At 35.4% G+C, this 16,695-nt stretch overlaps 1 protein-coding gene across 11 annotated transcripts in view; it reads right to left on the bottom strand.

The window, feature by feature from the left end:
- CSPP1 (centrosome and spindle pole associated protein 1) overlaps nucleotides 1-16,695 on the bottom strand; it is a 67,306-nt gene that overhangs the window by 50,126 nt on the left and 485 nt on the right. For 5 of the 11 annotated variants that reach the window (XM_052786788.1, XM_052786789.1, XM_052786797.1 and 2 more), the window contains exons 1-6: nucleotides 16,308-16,505; nucleotides 12,039-12,142; nucleotides 10,573-10,669; nucleotides 5,355-5,455; nucleotides 4,622-4,645; nucleotides 2,042-2,122 (exon numbers count right to left, since the gene is read on the bottom strand). In XM_052786788.1, the coding sequence (XP_052642748.1) occupies nucleotides 2,042-2,122; nucleotides 4,622-4,645; nucleotides 5,355-5,455; nucleotides 10,573-10,669; nucleotides 12,039-12,142; nucleotides 16,308-16,413 (513 nt within the window). In that variant the 5' untranslated portion in view covers nucleotides 16,414-16,505. The other 6 variants (XM_052786790.1, XM_052786799.1, XM_052786796.1 and 3 more) reach the window with 4 other exon arrangements.

Genomic DNA, 16,695 nt, shown 5'->3' with positions numbered 1-16,695 from the left:
TGACAATATAAAACCTGTAAACAGCTATGAAAGCTGCCTGAGGGTTATTTTCCAAAGCTGAGAAACTAGCATTGTCTTTAACAGGTGGCAAAGCACTCAGCAGAAAATTCAATATGCTGTGTGACTGCACATTTTACCTAATAGAAGAAACCAAAATGCAAATGTTAACTTCTAATCATTATCTGCCCCGAGGCTAACCGCTTAGCAGGGCACAGTGTGACATCTTCTGGTAGCTTTTAGGTTCTGCAATAGCAATAAACAAATCGGTAAAAAGGATACAACGCACTTGTACAGAAAATCTCAATGAATGCTGAGCTGCTATGATATAAAACCATCAATGATCAGACATGTTCCCAGTTCAGATACGTCTTTAATTCCACAGAATGAATCAAAGATACTTTATCTTTCACTGTTTCAGCACACATACTCGCAAGGGTTAACACAAAGTTCACGAGAACCTGAAGCTAACAAACTCAGCACAAGTGCATGCTGCCACTGAGGAGTCCTTTCCCCTTCCTGGACATTTCATTCTTGCTGCCTCCCTCCTTTTTAACACAAGCATAATTTGGAGTTTGGGGCTTTTTCATAACAGCAATTTTCACTTATTTGAGTTCTCACCTGGCTCCTCATATGGCCAAACATTATTGCCAGCACAAGAGAGGCAGAAAGCATAAGTAAGCACAGCAAGGGCAAGACCAACACATTCCATAGCAGAAGTCTTGTGCCAGATTACAGTGACAGCATAGCCCCAAATGCAGAGCAACAATGCAACTCCAAGGCAACATAGGTTAAAAAAACCAAAAACAAATAAACCCCCCCAGGATGCAACAGGCCAGTCCTCCACCAGCAACATAGTTTCTCTTTCTGCCTTGCATCTCCACTGGGGTTTAACCTAGCCTAAGAACCAACCAGCTGTATTCACTGAGTCAGCAAAAATATTTGCTAAATTACAATGTTTCCGCTGATTCAACTTCCTGGATCAATTTACAAGCAAACACAAGAAAGGAACTGGGAATATAAGGCCAACAGCATGAGGGGAAGAGGAGAGGTGACCCCTGTAAGGCTGATTTAGGCTTTCACAGAATCATACTATGCATCAGAGGAATAGATCAGAGGTTAAGAAAATCCATGTATGCATGTTGCATCTTCATATTCTAACCTCCATGAACCTCCAATAGCAGAGAGACTGTTATGGCTGGTATCTTTCTCCAACATATGAAAGCAAGACCATGAACTGGTAAGAAACCTCAGGGAGATCAAAGGGGCTAAACGCAGAGAGAGAATGTGTACTCCTTTCACAAAACACATTAGTATCTGTATTCTCAAAGAAAGATTTGAAATTGGGAAGATGCCTATATTAACAACAGGTAATATGTGAAATACCAGACCAGCTTTTATTTAGATTCCTGGATTTATCTGTTAAAAAAAAAAAAAAAAACAAAAAAAAAACCTCACACTAGCATAAGCAGGTAGGTTATAAGTGTACACAAAGACATCAAAATAAACTGTGTAGAGCAGAAAGTACATTTCCTTTAGTTCTGATAGGAACTGATAAGAGTATCACTGTAGAAACAACTACAAGCAAATATTTTTAAAATTAGCCCCAAGCTGCAGTAAGAAGAGTAATAAATTAGAAAAGTATATATAAGAAAAACAATGTTCTTTATTAGATCAATATTTATTGCTGAACAAAACCAAAGCACAACCACTAGAGCTTTTGAACACACCAAGTGCCCTGCAGGTGTGAATTAGAAGTAGCAAACCTCAAACTAGTATCAGTATAGAATTACACATCTAATTATCTAAAAATTAAGAGTACAAGTAACCTAGGAGTAAAAACTTAAAAACAACAACAAAATTTAAAGACTTGACTTTTCTGAAAATTATTCTAATGACCACCTCCAAAAATGTTCATTTGTAAACAGTGTAAAAAAACCCAAGAAAACAAAAAAACTTAAGCGGAAGTAATTTTTCCACAACAGTTTAAACATCCAGGTTCATTTTCAAGTTATACACCACTTAATTTCCTCCACATATTTACCTTCGCAGATCTTCGCTCATCAATAGGAAGAGATAATCCCTGAGTATATGGATCTACTTCACCAGTAGTCAGATAATTTTTCTATATTAAAAAAATAAAAATCATTCAATATATTTTAAAATACCAAATCTCACTTGCTAAATAGTTGCTCAGAATTATATTTTCTGAAATAAACCTGATCAATTTAATGAAATAAAGACCGAAGACAACCTTCACATTTTGAAAATGCAGGATGTTTTTGGAACACACGAATGAAGTGCAGTCAAGGAATGCAGAAAGAAAAGGGCTTTGTCAAGCTTTAAGCTTGAGTTTGAAAGTGCGTGTCACTTCTTCCCTGTTGCACTATTTCAAGGATTATATAAGTTAGTCTCCGTATATTAAAAAAATGTATTTTTGTTCAAAAAACCCCACCATTACTCCATTCTCCTGTAAGCAAGTAGCATAAGCACAAGCATCTGTACAAGCATAAGAGGAATTTTCCAAGACACTACCTTACTTAAGATGAAAAATTGCTTTTTCTAACTGCAGAAAACATATGTCTACCTCTTATTTTAATAGATGGAATCCATGCTAACATGAGCACAGTTACCACTCTGCATCTCAACACTGTCTGTTTTCTACAACAGCAGTCCCCAAACTTTTCAGGATAATGACCCATCAACAAATCTTATAATTACTTATGGACCATCAGTCACTTTCAGAACAGACCGTTCCATTGAAAACACTATATTGTTGCTCCATATAGCTCCCTGGTCTGTAGCTGGGGAACTGGGCTGCACAGCAAATCAAAGTATCAGCCTTTCAAATCAAACACCAGTGCTGGAACAGGTCCTTAGCTTCCAGGTCTAGTGGCTTTTTCATACATCACTCATTTACTAAAAGCATCCGCAGGCTATTCTCAGTCAATCACCTATGTTATATAAATCTGATTATCTTTAATAAAAAGATCATCTATCTGTGTGGCATGGGCTGATGAGGGGAATGGGTTAGATACAGTATTTCACTAGCATTGTTTCCTTCCATCATTATGTCATAACATAGCTTAAAAGCTTAGAGGCACATCAACAGGTAAGAGCTCTACCTGTTCCAGTACAAACCCACATCATTATGAACTATATTTCACAACTACACATTAAAAGATTTAAGGGATTTAATAACCATGCAAATATTCAAGCACTGAGGCAACTGGATTAATATAAAGAACTCAGTTATTTTTACTAGAAGTAAATAAATTGTAATCCTCATTTTTAAGTAATTCTTTTCACACTTTGAACACATCTGTAGAGATTACCTCTGATCTTAAAAAAGTATTTGCCAAAAATCAGAAGCTGATATGGAAACTGCATTTGCTACATAAGCGAGACTAAACAAGTTATTAACCAAAATACTATCACTATGAGAGCTGCTAAAAGTTGCACTACCTCTTTAAGTGAGGAAAAGAAATTAGAAATTGTTATCCTATGTCTTCCTCAGGCCTTAGAAGCTTAATAAAGCTAACGTGTACTACATTAAAAAACAAACAAACAAAAAACTTGTAAACCTAAATTTGTAAAACTGAAGTTCAACTGAGAATAAAACACTAGAAGTTAATATAAAAATTGTATTATTTGCGTACTTTGGTGAGAATTATGAAACGTTAAGTTTTAACACAATATTCTAAATTTGAAAATAATCTGAAGTTTAAGATTAAACAAGAAGCAACAATTATATAAGCATCATTTTGGTTAGAGGTAAAGAAGCCAGTTAATTCTGCTGTTGCTATTCTTATTCAGAAATTCTAGTGCATGCTAATATAGTTAATTTGTATCATACACATGTTATTCAAAGCCCCAGAAAAACCAGAAGGTTGTACTTCTACCACGTTACCTCCCAGTCCTTTACTGAAGCTGCTTAATTTGAACAACCTGGATGGACAGCGTTAAATTTGAAAATCATATAAACATGACAGTATAGTGATATAAATAATTAAAAATTACTGTAATTGAACAAAGCTTGCAAAAATGTGCCTCTGGTATTATTTTTTCCTCACAATACTTGTATTCTTGCATTCTGGCCACTAGGTGCTGAATAACTGGCTCTACTACTTTCCTAAGCACCACCGATGAGATTTCACAGTGATGGGGGGGGGCGGGGGGGACCCGTGACTCTGGTTCTGATGACGTATTATATTATTTCAGAGTTTACAGTTTTATTCCAGCTTTATAAAGTATGTATATCAAGAAAAAAGAAAAAATCTGAACTCATAACATCTATGTAACTGACAAGCCTTGAAGCAAACGTCTATTAAAAGAAAAATTTTTGCAGAGTCAGCATTAGACAGCAAAAACAGCAATTGCAAAGGGAAAATGAAATCAACAAGTGTTTTAAAATCTTATTAATGGAAAATAATAAATATAAGCAATCATTCTGCACAAAGCAAACAATGCTGTTAATCACAACTAATCACTACAGCATGCACAAACACACAAAGCACAAAAAAGTAATGATTTTTTTTTCCAATTCAAAAAGCACAAAGCTTTCAAACAAAGCAAAAAGCTACTAATTTGAAGAGAAAAAAAATTGATATTGCAGGCACCCTACCTTTCTTTTTGCCTGTGAAATACCCTAAAAGTCAGGGAAAAAATACTATTGAAAAAAAGTCTTTAATTCAAAAATATTTGACTTAACAAAAAAGACTTCTTTTCTTAAAGCCAATCCATTCTTTCATTTTAAGAACTAAAGACACTGATAATTAACATTTTCAGACAACAGAAATTATTTGGTTCCTGATTTTTTTTTGTTTGCCTAAGAAGGGATACAGAATATTCCCAAGATTATGGCATTTCATACATATCATTTCAATTTACTGTGACATTTAATAAATCATACTAAGCAGAACATCAAAGTTTTTTTATTTCTAAAATTGAAAAGAGGCTGTCGAATGGAGTCACACTAATTATAGGAATATTCTTACCTGAATTACAGACCATAGAATACATAAGTACTTAAGCAAGTAACAGATGATATTTTAAATTCTTAAGAAGAAACTAAGAAAGTAGTAGAGACAAATAAACAAAAATATTAATAATAAATTGTACTAAGTAATATGTAGTCTCACAGCAATGAGATCTGTAGAAGCCTGAAATACATAGCCCTTCCTAGCAGTGACATTCTGAAATTACTTTTACTCAAGTCTTCAAGATTAGTCATCGCTTATAAGGAATGCCTTCTTACAACGATTTTTCCACACATTTTATTAATTTTCATTCAATTAAAATGAGAGAGTCATTTTAAAAGACTCACTAAACTTAGACAACCAGACAAGATGCTTTACCTGAGAAAGATATCGCCTATAATCTTGTCGAAGTTCCTCTTTGAGTTTATGCTTTTTTCGTTCATATTCTTCTCCAAGTGGTAAACTCAAGCCATAGTCACCTGAAGGTTTAACACCATTAAATATTATTATTCTACTATTTTGTATCAATACAAAGCACACCCTGCAAAAGCTACATCTGGATTTTTATTAGACATCAGCAATAAAAAAAAATTAACTATGCAACCAGTAATTACAACACAGCTGAAATAAAAACACCTTCTCTGTATGAGTAGTTGGGTAGAAAGCATAGAAAAATGGATTAGGTTTTGGATGTTAGTTTTTCTCTAGTTGTTTCGCTTTTTCTCCCCACTAAAAAAAAAAAAGCAACATAAACTGAACTTATTTGGATAGTTTGACAAATAGTATAAAATAACCTAAATATTGTACCTATTTCTTTTGTCAATGTATGTTTCAAAGGAAATCTCCTTTGACGTGTTAGTTTCTAAATTACTCTTGACATTTTAAGCTGTGCTTATCACACAATAAAAACCATACTTTCCACCTAGAAAGCAACAAGCTATTTGTTTAGCACAAAGCATGTGAAAAATATGTTGGCTTCCACACAACTAGAAGGAATCCAACCATATGGCAATAATAATAATTTTTTCTTTCCACCTCAGTGTTTTTAATTGTAGTAGACCCCAAACACACATTTAGTACTTTTCCAAGATTACTGTCAGGTCTCATAACAGCTGTACTCTTAAAATATAATGCTATGCAAGTTGTTTGTCATTCCTAAAACACATTTTAAAGTACTTTATAAGAAATATCCTCTGCCCCAGAAGCCCACCTCTGCAGCCACTTTCACCACTCTCCACAGAGAGCTAGTGAATTCCACAAAACCACACACCAAGAGACAAAGATTGCAACTGTTTGGGGTTTTTATTTCCTGTTGTTTCTCTGAAAGTATTTCTACATCTTACAGTCTATGTAAAATGAGTAGCAAGGAGTAAGAAGGAAGAGAGGGATATTCTAGATTTACATCAGTCCCAATTTATTGCATGGCTGTTTGACTCCGGTATTTTAAATGTTTAGGGAATTAATGAGTGTTTGTACAGTAAAAATGACATTATATAAATGCTGAAAATTGCTAACTTGGGAATCACTCTGCTACTGAAACAGATAAAAGGTTGAAATATACTTAATAAAAATGAACTCGGCTGGCTTGGCTCGAGAGAGAGAACCAGAACAGGAGTCAGCCTGCTGTTCTGTAGAACCAAAGGACCTAATACCTGATTAAGTATGTCATACACTATTTTGAAACAGCTTACAGAGTTCAACTACTAACGAAAATCTGCATGGGAGCTTCTTCTCCAACCTGCAAGTTACTTTTCGACTAATTTTGCACATAAGGCAAGTGTGAACTCTGCTAAAAAATAATGGACCATTTCAATTCTTAAAAAAGGGGTAAGTGTAAAGAGGAACAGAATACAGAAGAGGAAGGGGGTTGTTTCAGCTACTTGCTCTTGCCTTTTATTTTCACATGAAATTATTGTTGGATTAACTATAGAAAACCAAGAAAAAGATCAAAAGTAACTAACATGTCAGAGTAAAGACGCATTCAGTAACTTAACAGAAGCCAACAAAATTCAGAACAGAAAAAAAAAAAAAATCAGTGAGAATCAAGTGCTTTGATTCAAACATGTGAAGTATTCAAACAAAAGAGGATTTAAATTTGATTTTATTACAGAAGACCTTTTTTTGGCCACCAGAAAAGCACTGAGATAACAATTATAGGTAGTGACTTAGGAGATATTTGAAAACTACCTATTTTAAAAACTTACTTTAGCAGAGCCTAGCAGGGCAAAAATACTCCAGGTAACATACATTCATCCTAATTTCGTGCACAATTTGTCTGAATTCTTCCGTCAGAAAAAGAGATATGCTTTCATTTTTATTGGTTTTCTGCTTTTGATTATTCTATATTTGCTGCATTTATTTGCCATTTCAGATTCTGTTAATCACACACAATCACACTGACAACTTTTTCTTTTTTTTAGAAAAAAGTTAAGATTTTAAACGCATTTTTACATAAGTTTGCATGCATTTAATATGCTGAGAAATAACTATAACTTCTTTCAGCCTGGTTCTCAACACTACTGCTAGAACTAGAACATATTTAGCAGCTACCAAGGAACAAGTCCCTGTCTAATTTGATCCAAAGGAAATTACATTACTTTAAAGCAGAACCAGCCAATATCAACAACCATCCACTGACAGCCAAATGTGTTCAGCGACCCAACTGTTATTATAGAATGTGCTGGTTTTGGCTGGGATAGAGTTAATCTTCTTCATAGTAGCTAGTATGGGGTTATGCTTAGGATTTATGCTGAAAACAGTGTTGATACTAGAGGGATGTTTTTGTTATTGCTGAGCAGTGCTTACACAGCATCAAGGCCTTTTCTGCTCCTCACACTGCCCGCCAGCAAATAGGCTGGGGGTGCACAAAAATTTGGGAGGGGACACAGCTGGGACAGCTGACCCCAGCTAACCAAAGAGATATTCCATATCATATGGCATCATGCTCAGCAATAAAACTAGAAGGAAGGTTGGCCGGGGGGGCCACTGCCCAGGGACTGGCTGGGCATCAGTCAGTTGGTGGTAAGCAATTGTTTTCATTTGCATCACTTGTCTTTCTTGGGTTTTATTTCTCGCTCTTTGTTATTTTCCTTTTCATTACAATGTATTAATTATTATTATTATTATTTTATTTCAATTATTAACCTGTTTTTATCTGAACCCACAAGTTTTCTCTTTTACCCTTCTGATTCTCTCCCTCCATCCCACTGGGGGGAATGAGTGAATGAGAGGCTGTGTGGTGCTTAGTTGCTGGCTGAAGTTAAACCACGACATAGCAATACCTGAATACCGCTCATCTGTAATACTTCATTATGTGTGTTACTGTATTTAGGTGTCAACAGTTAAGTCCAATTTATAATAATAAGCACAACACAACGTGCTATTATAGCTCTCCAACAAGAGATAAATTTATTTTAATATTAAAATATCTTAACTGTTACATAGTGGTCTGTCACAGCCATTGAGATACTACCTATTGTGTTGTATTTTGTGCATCTCATGTTTCCACAGTTAAGCAAAGAATTATCAACACCAGCACTAGCCTGCTGATCATAACAGCACTGCCAAAAATGTAAGCTAGATACTTATTCAAGTGCTGTCCTCTAACCAAGTTTATCCATTATGACTTCTGGCAGCAAGGAACATTGAGTTATCATTTCAGTTAATTTTTAGTGAAGTTTTCCTGTAAAGGTTTTAGAGGAGCTTGCCTTGCTGATGGCTGGAAGTTCTACTTTTACAACGTCCTTACAAAAACCACGTTTTGATTTATGCAGCTAAGATCAGTTCAGGCCCCCAGATTCACAAGCTCAGGCTCCATTTTTTAATTTAAGACATGCACTTTTCTGGTCACAAATTCTGTTACAATTATAGAGGGGACATAACATTAAGCGTAGCAGGAGTACTTATTTAAAAGATAAATTAGATTGGTATTATGTAAACAACATCAAATATCCATCAATGTATCTTCTTTAAAATAAAAGTACAGCTTTTGCTCCCACTGGAAGCTGCAGAATTACACCAGAATTACAGTAAGCATAGTATGAAAATTAATGAGGTACAAAACCAAAGTGTCTGCACATGAAAGGGAAGAGTTACCTATCGACAAGAAGTAGGACACAGAAAAGCTCTAAAGCTGTCAAGACAAACCTGAGCTACACAAGTGTAACTAAGGAAAAACAGTAGTGCCTACAGAAAGGAGATGGTAGGACAAGTAAGGAAAAGTGGCACATAACAGAAACAGTAAAATGGAGAAAGGAACACTATCACACATTTTCAAACAGAAATCACAAAGAGCACAGAGAAAAGAAGAAAATAGGACAATATGTATTTTTAAAGAAAATGGTGATTAAACCGTTAGTCACAGCAAAACAAATCTAACCATTTCATTTGGTTAAGATTTCAACCAAAACTAAGTGCTTGTAAATGACTACATGTCCTGGTTTCAGCTGGGACAGAGTTAATTTTCTTCCTAGTAGCTGGTACAGTCCTATGTTTTGGGCTCAGTATGAGAAGAATGTTGATAACACACTGATGTTTTCAGTTGTTGCTAAGTAGTGTTTAGACTGAGTCAAGGATTTTTCAGCTTCTCATGGCCAGCTGGCAAGAAGGCTGGAGGGGCACAAGAAGCTGGGAGGGGACACAGCCAGGACAGCTGGCCCAAACTCGTCAAAGGGGTATTCTATACCATGTGATGTCATGTCCAGTATATAAACTGGGGGGAGTGGGGATGGGGTGGGGATCGCTGCTCGGGAACTAACTGGGTGTCGGTCAGTGGGTGGTGAGCAGTTGCATTGTGCATCTCTTGTTTTGTATATTCCAATCCTTTTATTATTATTATTGTCATTTTAGTATTACAATTATTATCATTATTAGCTTCTTCCTTTCTGTTCTATTAAACTTTTCTTATCTCAACCCACGAGTTTAACTTTTTTTTCTGATTCTCTCTCCATCCCACTGGGTGGGGGGGAGTGAGTAAGCAGCTGCTTAGTTACTGGCTAGGGTTAAACCATGAGACTACATAATAACAAAATTACAAAAGCAATACAATCAGTTTAGTACTCTATGCCTAAAGGTTTAAAAGACACTTAGCATTTAAAAGAAAATTAGTTTAACTGTCTGCATTTTAGCCAAGTTTGACTAGGACTCTTAAGCTTAGAGGCTGAAAGAAAAGGCATCCTTACTTCCCTGGCCCAAAGTACAGGGAACGTACCCTTTTGCAGTAAAGTTCAGATGAAGGATGGACTTCCAAAGCTTTTGCTCCACCCAAATACAACAGGAAAGGGCAGATCATCTGCCAAAGACTAGCAAGCAGCTTTTAGTTTGGGGTTTTTTTGTTTTGTTTTTTTAATGGAGCTACCTTTACAAGAAGAAAAAGAAAGTGCTTAGCATATTTTCCTTATTCAAAAATAAGCATAGCTACAAAAAAAAATTCCACACAATCCCAAGATGTTTGGAAGACTGAAGAATAGGTATGCACTTGAATTGTAATGATCACCTTATAATTAAAAATCTGAAGCAGTAATTCCCTTCCAAAAATTCTCAAAGGCAATTAAATGCTACTTAAATCTAGAAGACATATAAAGAAAATATACTCTACCTAAAGGATAGTTCTGTTGATTATTTGGAGGTATATTTTCTTTAGCCATGGAGATTAACATTTTGCTAGTCTCAGAAAGCTTCTCTGATTCCTTATTCTGTAAACAAAACAAAACGCATGGCTGCATCACAATGTAAAAGAAATATCACATATAAGAACAACATCATCAACATAATTATTAGCACTGGAGAACAGAGAGATTGAAAGTGATGCTGGATTAACATATTAAGCAAGTTACACATTTCACTAATACTACCAAAAAAGTAGTTCTCCTCTACAACCCAGAAAATATTAGTTTAATGTATTTCAATATATTTCATGTCATGAAATATGTTGACAATATATATTGTGATTTAAATCATAAACCACGTCACAATCCACAATTGTTTCATAATTTACACATATCCTCTCTGGTTTTTTATGGGGGCTGATTTGACATACTGCACCCTGCTTGAAACTGTGAAAGAATTACAGGGTATTAGAGGGCAAGTTTAACACACCTGTTCCCTGTAACTACACTTTCACCATACAGCTTAGGACTTTAATCTAACTATAGGCTGGAAACATTCTCCTTCTCTTTAAATTTGCTCTGAGCAGAGGAGGCAAAAATAAAGGAAGCCCAACTCGTCACAGCTCCCTACAAATTAACTTTCTGGAGTGAATTAATAAAACTTTCTGGAGAGAATTATTATAACGAGGTAAAAATGCTTATGTAACCCACAGAAGGGGAAACATGAATGTTCATAACCTTCTGATGAAACAAAAAAGGGTGTGAAAACTCAGTATTATAATTGCTGTTAAAAGCTCAAGCTGTTTGGGGCTTTGTAAGTCAAACAACAGACAAATCAAAACTCCTTTTTTTACTGAGGACTTTATTTAGTTACCATTAACACTTAGCTAGCTTCAATTATTTAGATATAGCTTTTTGCCAGGTACTGGCACTATTAAACAATGTAACGGTGATCTGGAAATTATAAAATCTTTATAGCTTCAGAATTATGTACTAAAATTTCTAATAGGAAAATTGTGATAAGAACAGATTTTTGTTTAATTGACTGGATTAAGTAATTTGCCTTTTATATTTCCTAGTTTCCATAACAGAAATTTTGAGGATATTTATACCTTCCATCCCTATACCAACACCCATGCTCCGGAGTGGGCAGAGAGCAGATCCCTGCCAGTCTACCTTACCTAGGGAGCAGGGAAGGAACAATGATAACCATTTACAAGAGTTTTCCCACTTGTAAAATACAAATGTTACTGTGTATGCCTGGTGGCAAACAGGTTTTCAAAAATCTACACAAATACAGATATGAAGTATTTAAGTCAGAAATTACTTTGAATAGATAAAATTTTAATATATACTTTAACAACAAACACGTTTAAGAGCACAGTAAAAGCAAGCTTAAATCAAGACCCTAGCAATAGAAGTGTTTAAATTCAGGAAAACTGTTTAATACTCTTACCCTCATTTCCATGTAAGGTGGATCATTTTCAAGTTCTGCTTTATCTTGTGCCAACTTGGCCTTCTGATCTTCAATAAATTTGTCTAAATCATCTGCCATCACTTCTAAGGTTATAGAAAAGACATAGAACATTGCCTCTACATCAGAGCCTCAAAAACTTTTAAAGCTCAATTACAGTCGCTTAAGACAATCGTTAAGCAATATTCAAGTTTCTCCCTCAAAACTACAAGCCTTAAGATGTTTGCTGGGTCAACAAAACACCTGACTCAGGAAACCCATCCATGGATGAGATTACTTGGTGTGTCACCAGAGAGAAAATTCAAAGATTCCAGATTATAAAACTGAAGATATTTCTCTAATCTCTTTTTCTAACTTGGTTGAAGTGTTTTGGGGTTGGTTTTTTTGCCTGCAAGTCTACCAATGGCCTTTCACTACACACTAGCACAAGCTTATTGTTAGTGAATTATAAAATCAAAATTATACAACATACAAAAATAAACATGATAAAAGAATCGTTAGACAAAAAAGTACAAAAAGTGCAAAACACACGTGTACTTTAAAATAAGGACCAAATCATACAATCAATTCTGTGCTTAACTTACTGTCATGAGAAGTCTTAAAAATCATCAAGCTCATTCAAAACAAAACAAAAAAAAAATCACAAACAATAACAAAGAAAAAAACACCAAAACCAAACAAAACACCCACAACCCACAAAACACAAAATACATGCATAGTGTTTCTGGAGTTGGAGCCAACAATGTATCATTACCTCCTGCACCAATAAAATAGCAGAGGCAATAAGAACAGCCACAATTCTGCAATAATTGTAAGATCGTGGATATCAGGCAGCATTGACTTGCAATCAGACAAGCTACTCATCTGTAAGAAAACACGTACTGAGGAATAGCTCATTACCTCTCTTCCATTAGTTGTGCATCTTGCCTATTCAACTGAAAGCCCTTCAGAGCAGGAATTTTAGCATCTTATTTGTGCAATTTATTGTATATTGCTGCTACTAGATAACCTCATAATAAAAGTTAAAGTGAATCAAATTCATGACAAAGGAACTGGACATAAGTTAAGACACACACTCAGACTTTGAATATTCTTTTTTAGGATAGTCTTACCAGAACTAAAATTACTGCAAAGCTGCATACTAAGTAACCATGGAAAGAAGAAAGACAAAACCAAAAAGAAGGACTGCATACAAGCCTACTCATCCTAATCTCCAGCTTTTTCATCACCTCCACTGGAGGAGAAGTTTTGCAAAACCAAGCCTCCAGATGAAAAAATCCATATGTTATATTCCACGCTTAAAGGAAGCATGAAACCGAGAAGAAAATTATGACCCTCAAATCCCTCTAGTATTACCCACACAACTTAAGCAATAGGATTGCTTATGCAGGTTCCTAAGCAATCCCATCGCATCCAGTATCTAAACTCAGATTGTACAGCAGTTTTATTGAGGCTAATTCAGTATCTTTCTAAAGCCTACAGCTTGTATGAAGTAAAAAATAGGCTAATGATAAAAGTATATTAGAAAACACATTCAGGAAGAGGATCAAAGAATTTTTTAAAAAAACCAACCAAAAAACCCAACCAAAAAAACCCCTCAAAGACCAGCAAAATAAGATACTATGTAGGTAAACATAAAATAATGTGTCCAGAGAGACCGAGATAAATGCTTACTAGAAGCAAGACAAAGAGAAAAAAAATGTCAAAATTCCATCAGATAAATTCAAATAATTGCATGCTAACTTAAGGAATACATCTGCTTGATGTATTCCTTAAAATGTATTCCTTTAAACTTCTCCTCTTACATTAATGCCAATTTTTGATTCATAATATAAAATTATAATATTGTAACAAAGGAGGCAGAACTAGGACAACCTATTTACAACTCCTACTAGTAATACAGGACAATCAATTCCAAAAATAAATTTCCCCATCTGATTTGACCTAAATCTTTAATCTCATTAGTTTTGCACCCTGATAAAGGATAAAAGAAATCTAAAACAGGGTAAGTTTCCAGGCACTGATAAATTTTATTTAGCCTATTAGGTTATATAAGAATAACAAAAAAAAATGTTCTGAACAGGTGGAACAACTTGTCATACTGAAGAACTTAAAAGTTGGTCTCATCACCTATCCAGTGCTGCATAGCCACCAAGAGGAAAATTACTGCACGTAGGAGGTGGCACTATGAGAAGCCTTTCCAAAAGCTCACTGATTGTAACATCTGTATTTCTTACCTCTATTTACAATAACATTTATAATCTCTAGAACTGTTTCCAAATCACTGCATTGGAATGATACCAAACCTATTCTGAGAGATGGTATAAGGAAAGGAATATTTGCAGTATATTTTCTATCTTGCATGAGGACCACAATGAATATTCTAGCATTTTGCACTCCTTCCTATTAAGAGCAATATAATAAATCAAAAACCAAAGACAAAACAGTTACAGTTGAACTACACAGGCAATTCAATTGGTGTCGAGAAAGCTCGTAACTCCAGGCCCTGGAGAACGCTAAGATGACTAATGCTACAGCAATGTTGATTCAGCATACCTTTAATACAGCTAAATAGCCAGGAAAAGTGGCCAAATGCCTCCTAGAAAATAGCTAGACATTTTATGTCTTACATCCTTCTGCTTGAGTTGATCTTCTTAAAATATGCACGAGTGCAAACTTTATGAGATAAGCAAAAAAGAGTATAGTATACTGAAAAAGAAAAAAAGAAATAAAAAATTCTTACATATTCTAAGCAAAAGACTGACAATTTGAATGATGCATACACTGCTAAGTTCAGAAAATACACCAGTATGTAAGGAAATATATTACTGAATATTAATCAATTTTATCATGTACTGTATCAAGTGAAGACATCATGACTAATAACAACAATAATGAAGAAACAATACATTTCTATCTGAAAAGAGTGCTACCACAGTCCCCATTTACAGAGTAAACTATCTCAGAGGTGACAGCACTAAAGTCACAGTGAACCGTTAACTTCAGACTGGCTTCATATGACCACACAAACGTACCGAGGTAAAGCCTGTCACTATAAAACCACTTCAATTCAAAACTAAATAATCTATTTTCAGTTTAGCAATGTGTCCAAATGCATTTTGTGCATTTCTAGATCCTTGCAATTACTAGTAAAAGTAGCAGGTTCAAAACCCAGCTTGGAGACATTGCTCCATGGGCATGTGCATAGGGCAAAAGAGAAAGTCAGAACATGCTGTAAACATCTGAAAACCCAAGGATAAAGCATATGCCCCCAAAATTACGAGGTGTAAACAGCATATTTTTCATGTTTTTTGGAAAACAGAGTATTTGGTAAATACTATTTAAAAAAAAAAATGTTTGACAGCATAGATATATCAGCTCTTCCTTTAGCTCTTGCATCTTTACATCTTGATGTACTTGCATTCCTGAAACATTGTACTATTCAAAGTGAAATTCCATTAAACTTACTGCTGCTATATACTCAACTACTGTCTGAAAATGTCCCATAAAAAATTTATTTTCTATATTCTTACTTTCAAGAAGATTTTAGTTTTTCATAACCTTGTTTTCCTTTTAAACCAGAAGTTTTCACAAAAGCAACTCTGAATAATAACAGAGTCAGCTAGGTAGACTTCAACTTAAGCAAATATACCAGGCAATAGAAAGCATATAGATATTCAAGAAAATAAGTCAAGTTTGAACATGAGATTTTTATTGGATCTATGCCCAGAGTTAATAATGCATGCCTCTCTATTCAAGATATGCAAAACATCTATGTGTATACGTATTGTATCATATGTACTATATCTAGCTGTGTGTTGTGTATCTACTTTATCACCTAAAGCAAAGTTTACTGCGTTCCTTTTTAATCTTTCCTTTCCCCTCCTATTTGTTCAGGAAAATGGGCCACAAAGTCTAAAATCAGCATGTGAAAGTGGACCAATTTCATCTCTTCTGTGCCACCATAATATTAATGTAACATCAGGAAAACTGGCAAAATGTCAATTCCCATCCACGGGAACTGCAGCAAGAGTGGCAAGGAGTGAAGTTCTTTAAAAAGGCAACTATACGCCACGTTTAGTGATTGTACTTACAGATTATATGATCACATTAATTGTGTCATTAAGAAATATTTTTCAAAGCTTCACCCAAACTTCCTAAGGTCTCGTAACAGCCAGTACTGGCTGCCTCTTTACCCCTGCGCATGGCTTTTAGAACAAACTCTTGCCGTCACAAACATGCTTCCTGTACCTTTCATCTTCTGTTTCTTCCAAATTCTCACTTGAAAAAGCACAGCAAGTTCCAGGGTCTGGACGCTCACAATTAAACTCTGACTAAAACAACACGGCTTTTTCATAACTGGGAAGGCAAATAACCCTCAAACCAACCAACCAACCAACAAGTTTCGCGGGTTACTTCCCTTCGGCATAAGCGCTTATCTACTTTTCCAGAACGCGTACTCTGATCCAAAAAGACAGGAATTTCGGAAAACCTTCAGAGCCAGGAGACCAAACTTATTTCTCCCGGCGGGACGGCTAGGGGAAGCGCCTTTCCCCGGGCCGCCCCCGCCTCCCTCCTTCCCTCCTCGGCAGCATTTCTCAGGCAGCCCCAGAAGCACCGACACCCCCCCACTCCCCTC

The sequence above is a fragment of the Harpia harpyja genome, chromosome 5 (assembly GCF_026419915.1).
Source record: "Harpia harpyja isolate bHarHar1 chromosome 5, bHarHar1 primary haplotype, whole genome shotgun sequence".
Taxonomy (NCBI): domain Eukaryota; kingdom Metazoa; phylum Chordata; class Aves; order Accipitriformes; family Accipitridae; genus Harpia; species Harpia harpyja.
Note: the sequence above shows the minus strand (reverse complement) of the source record. Positions and strands in the feature narration are given on the sequence as shown.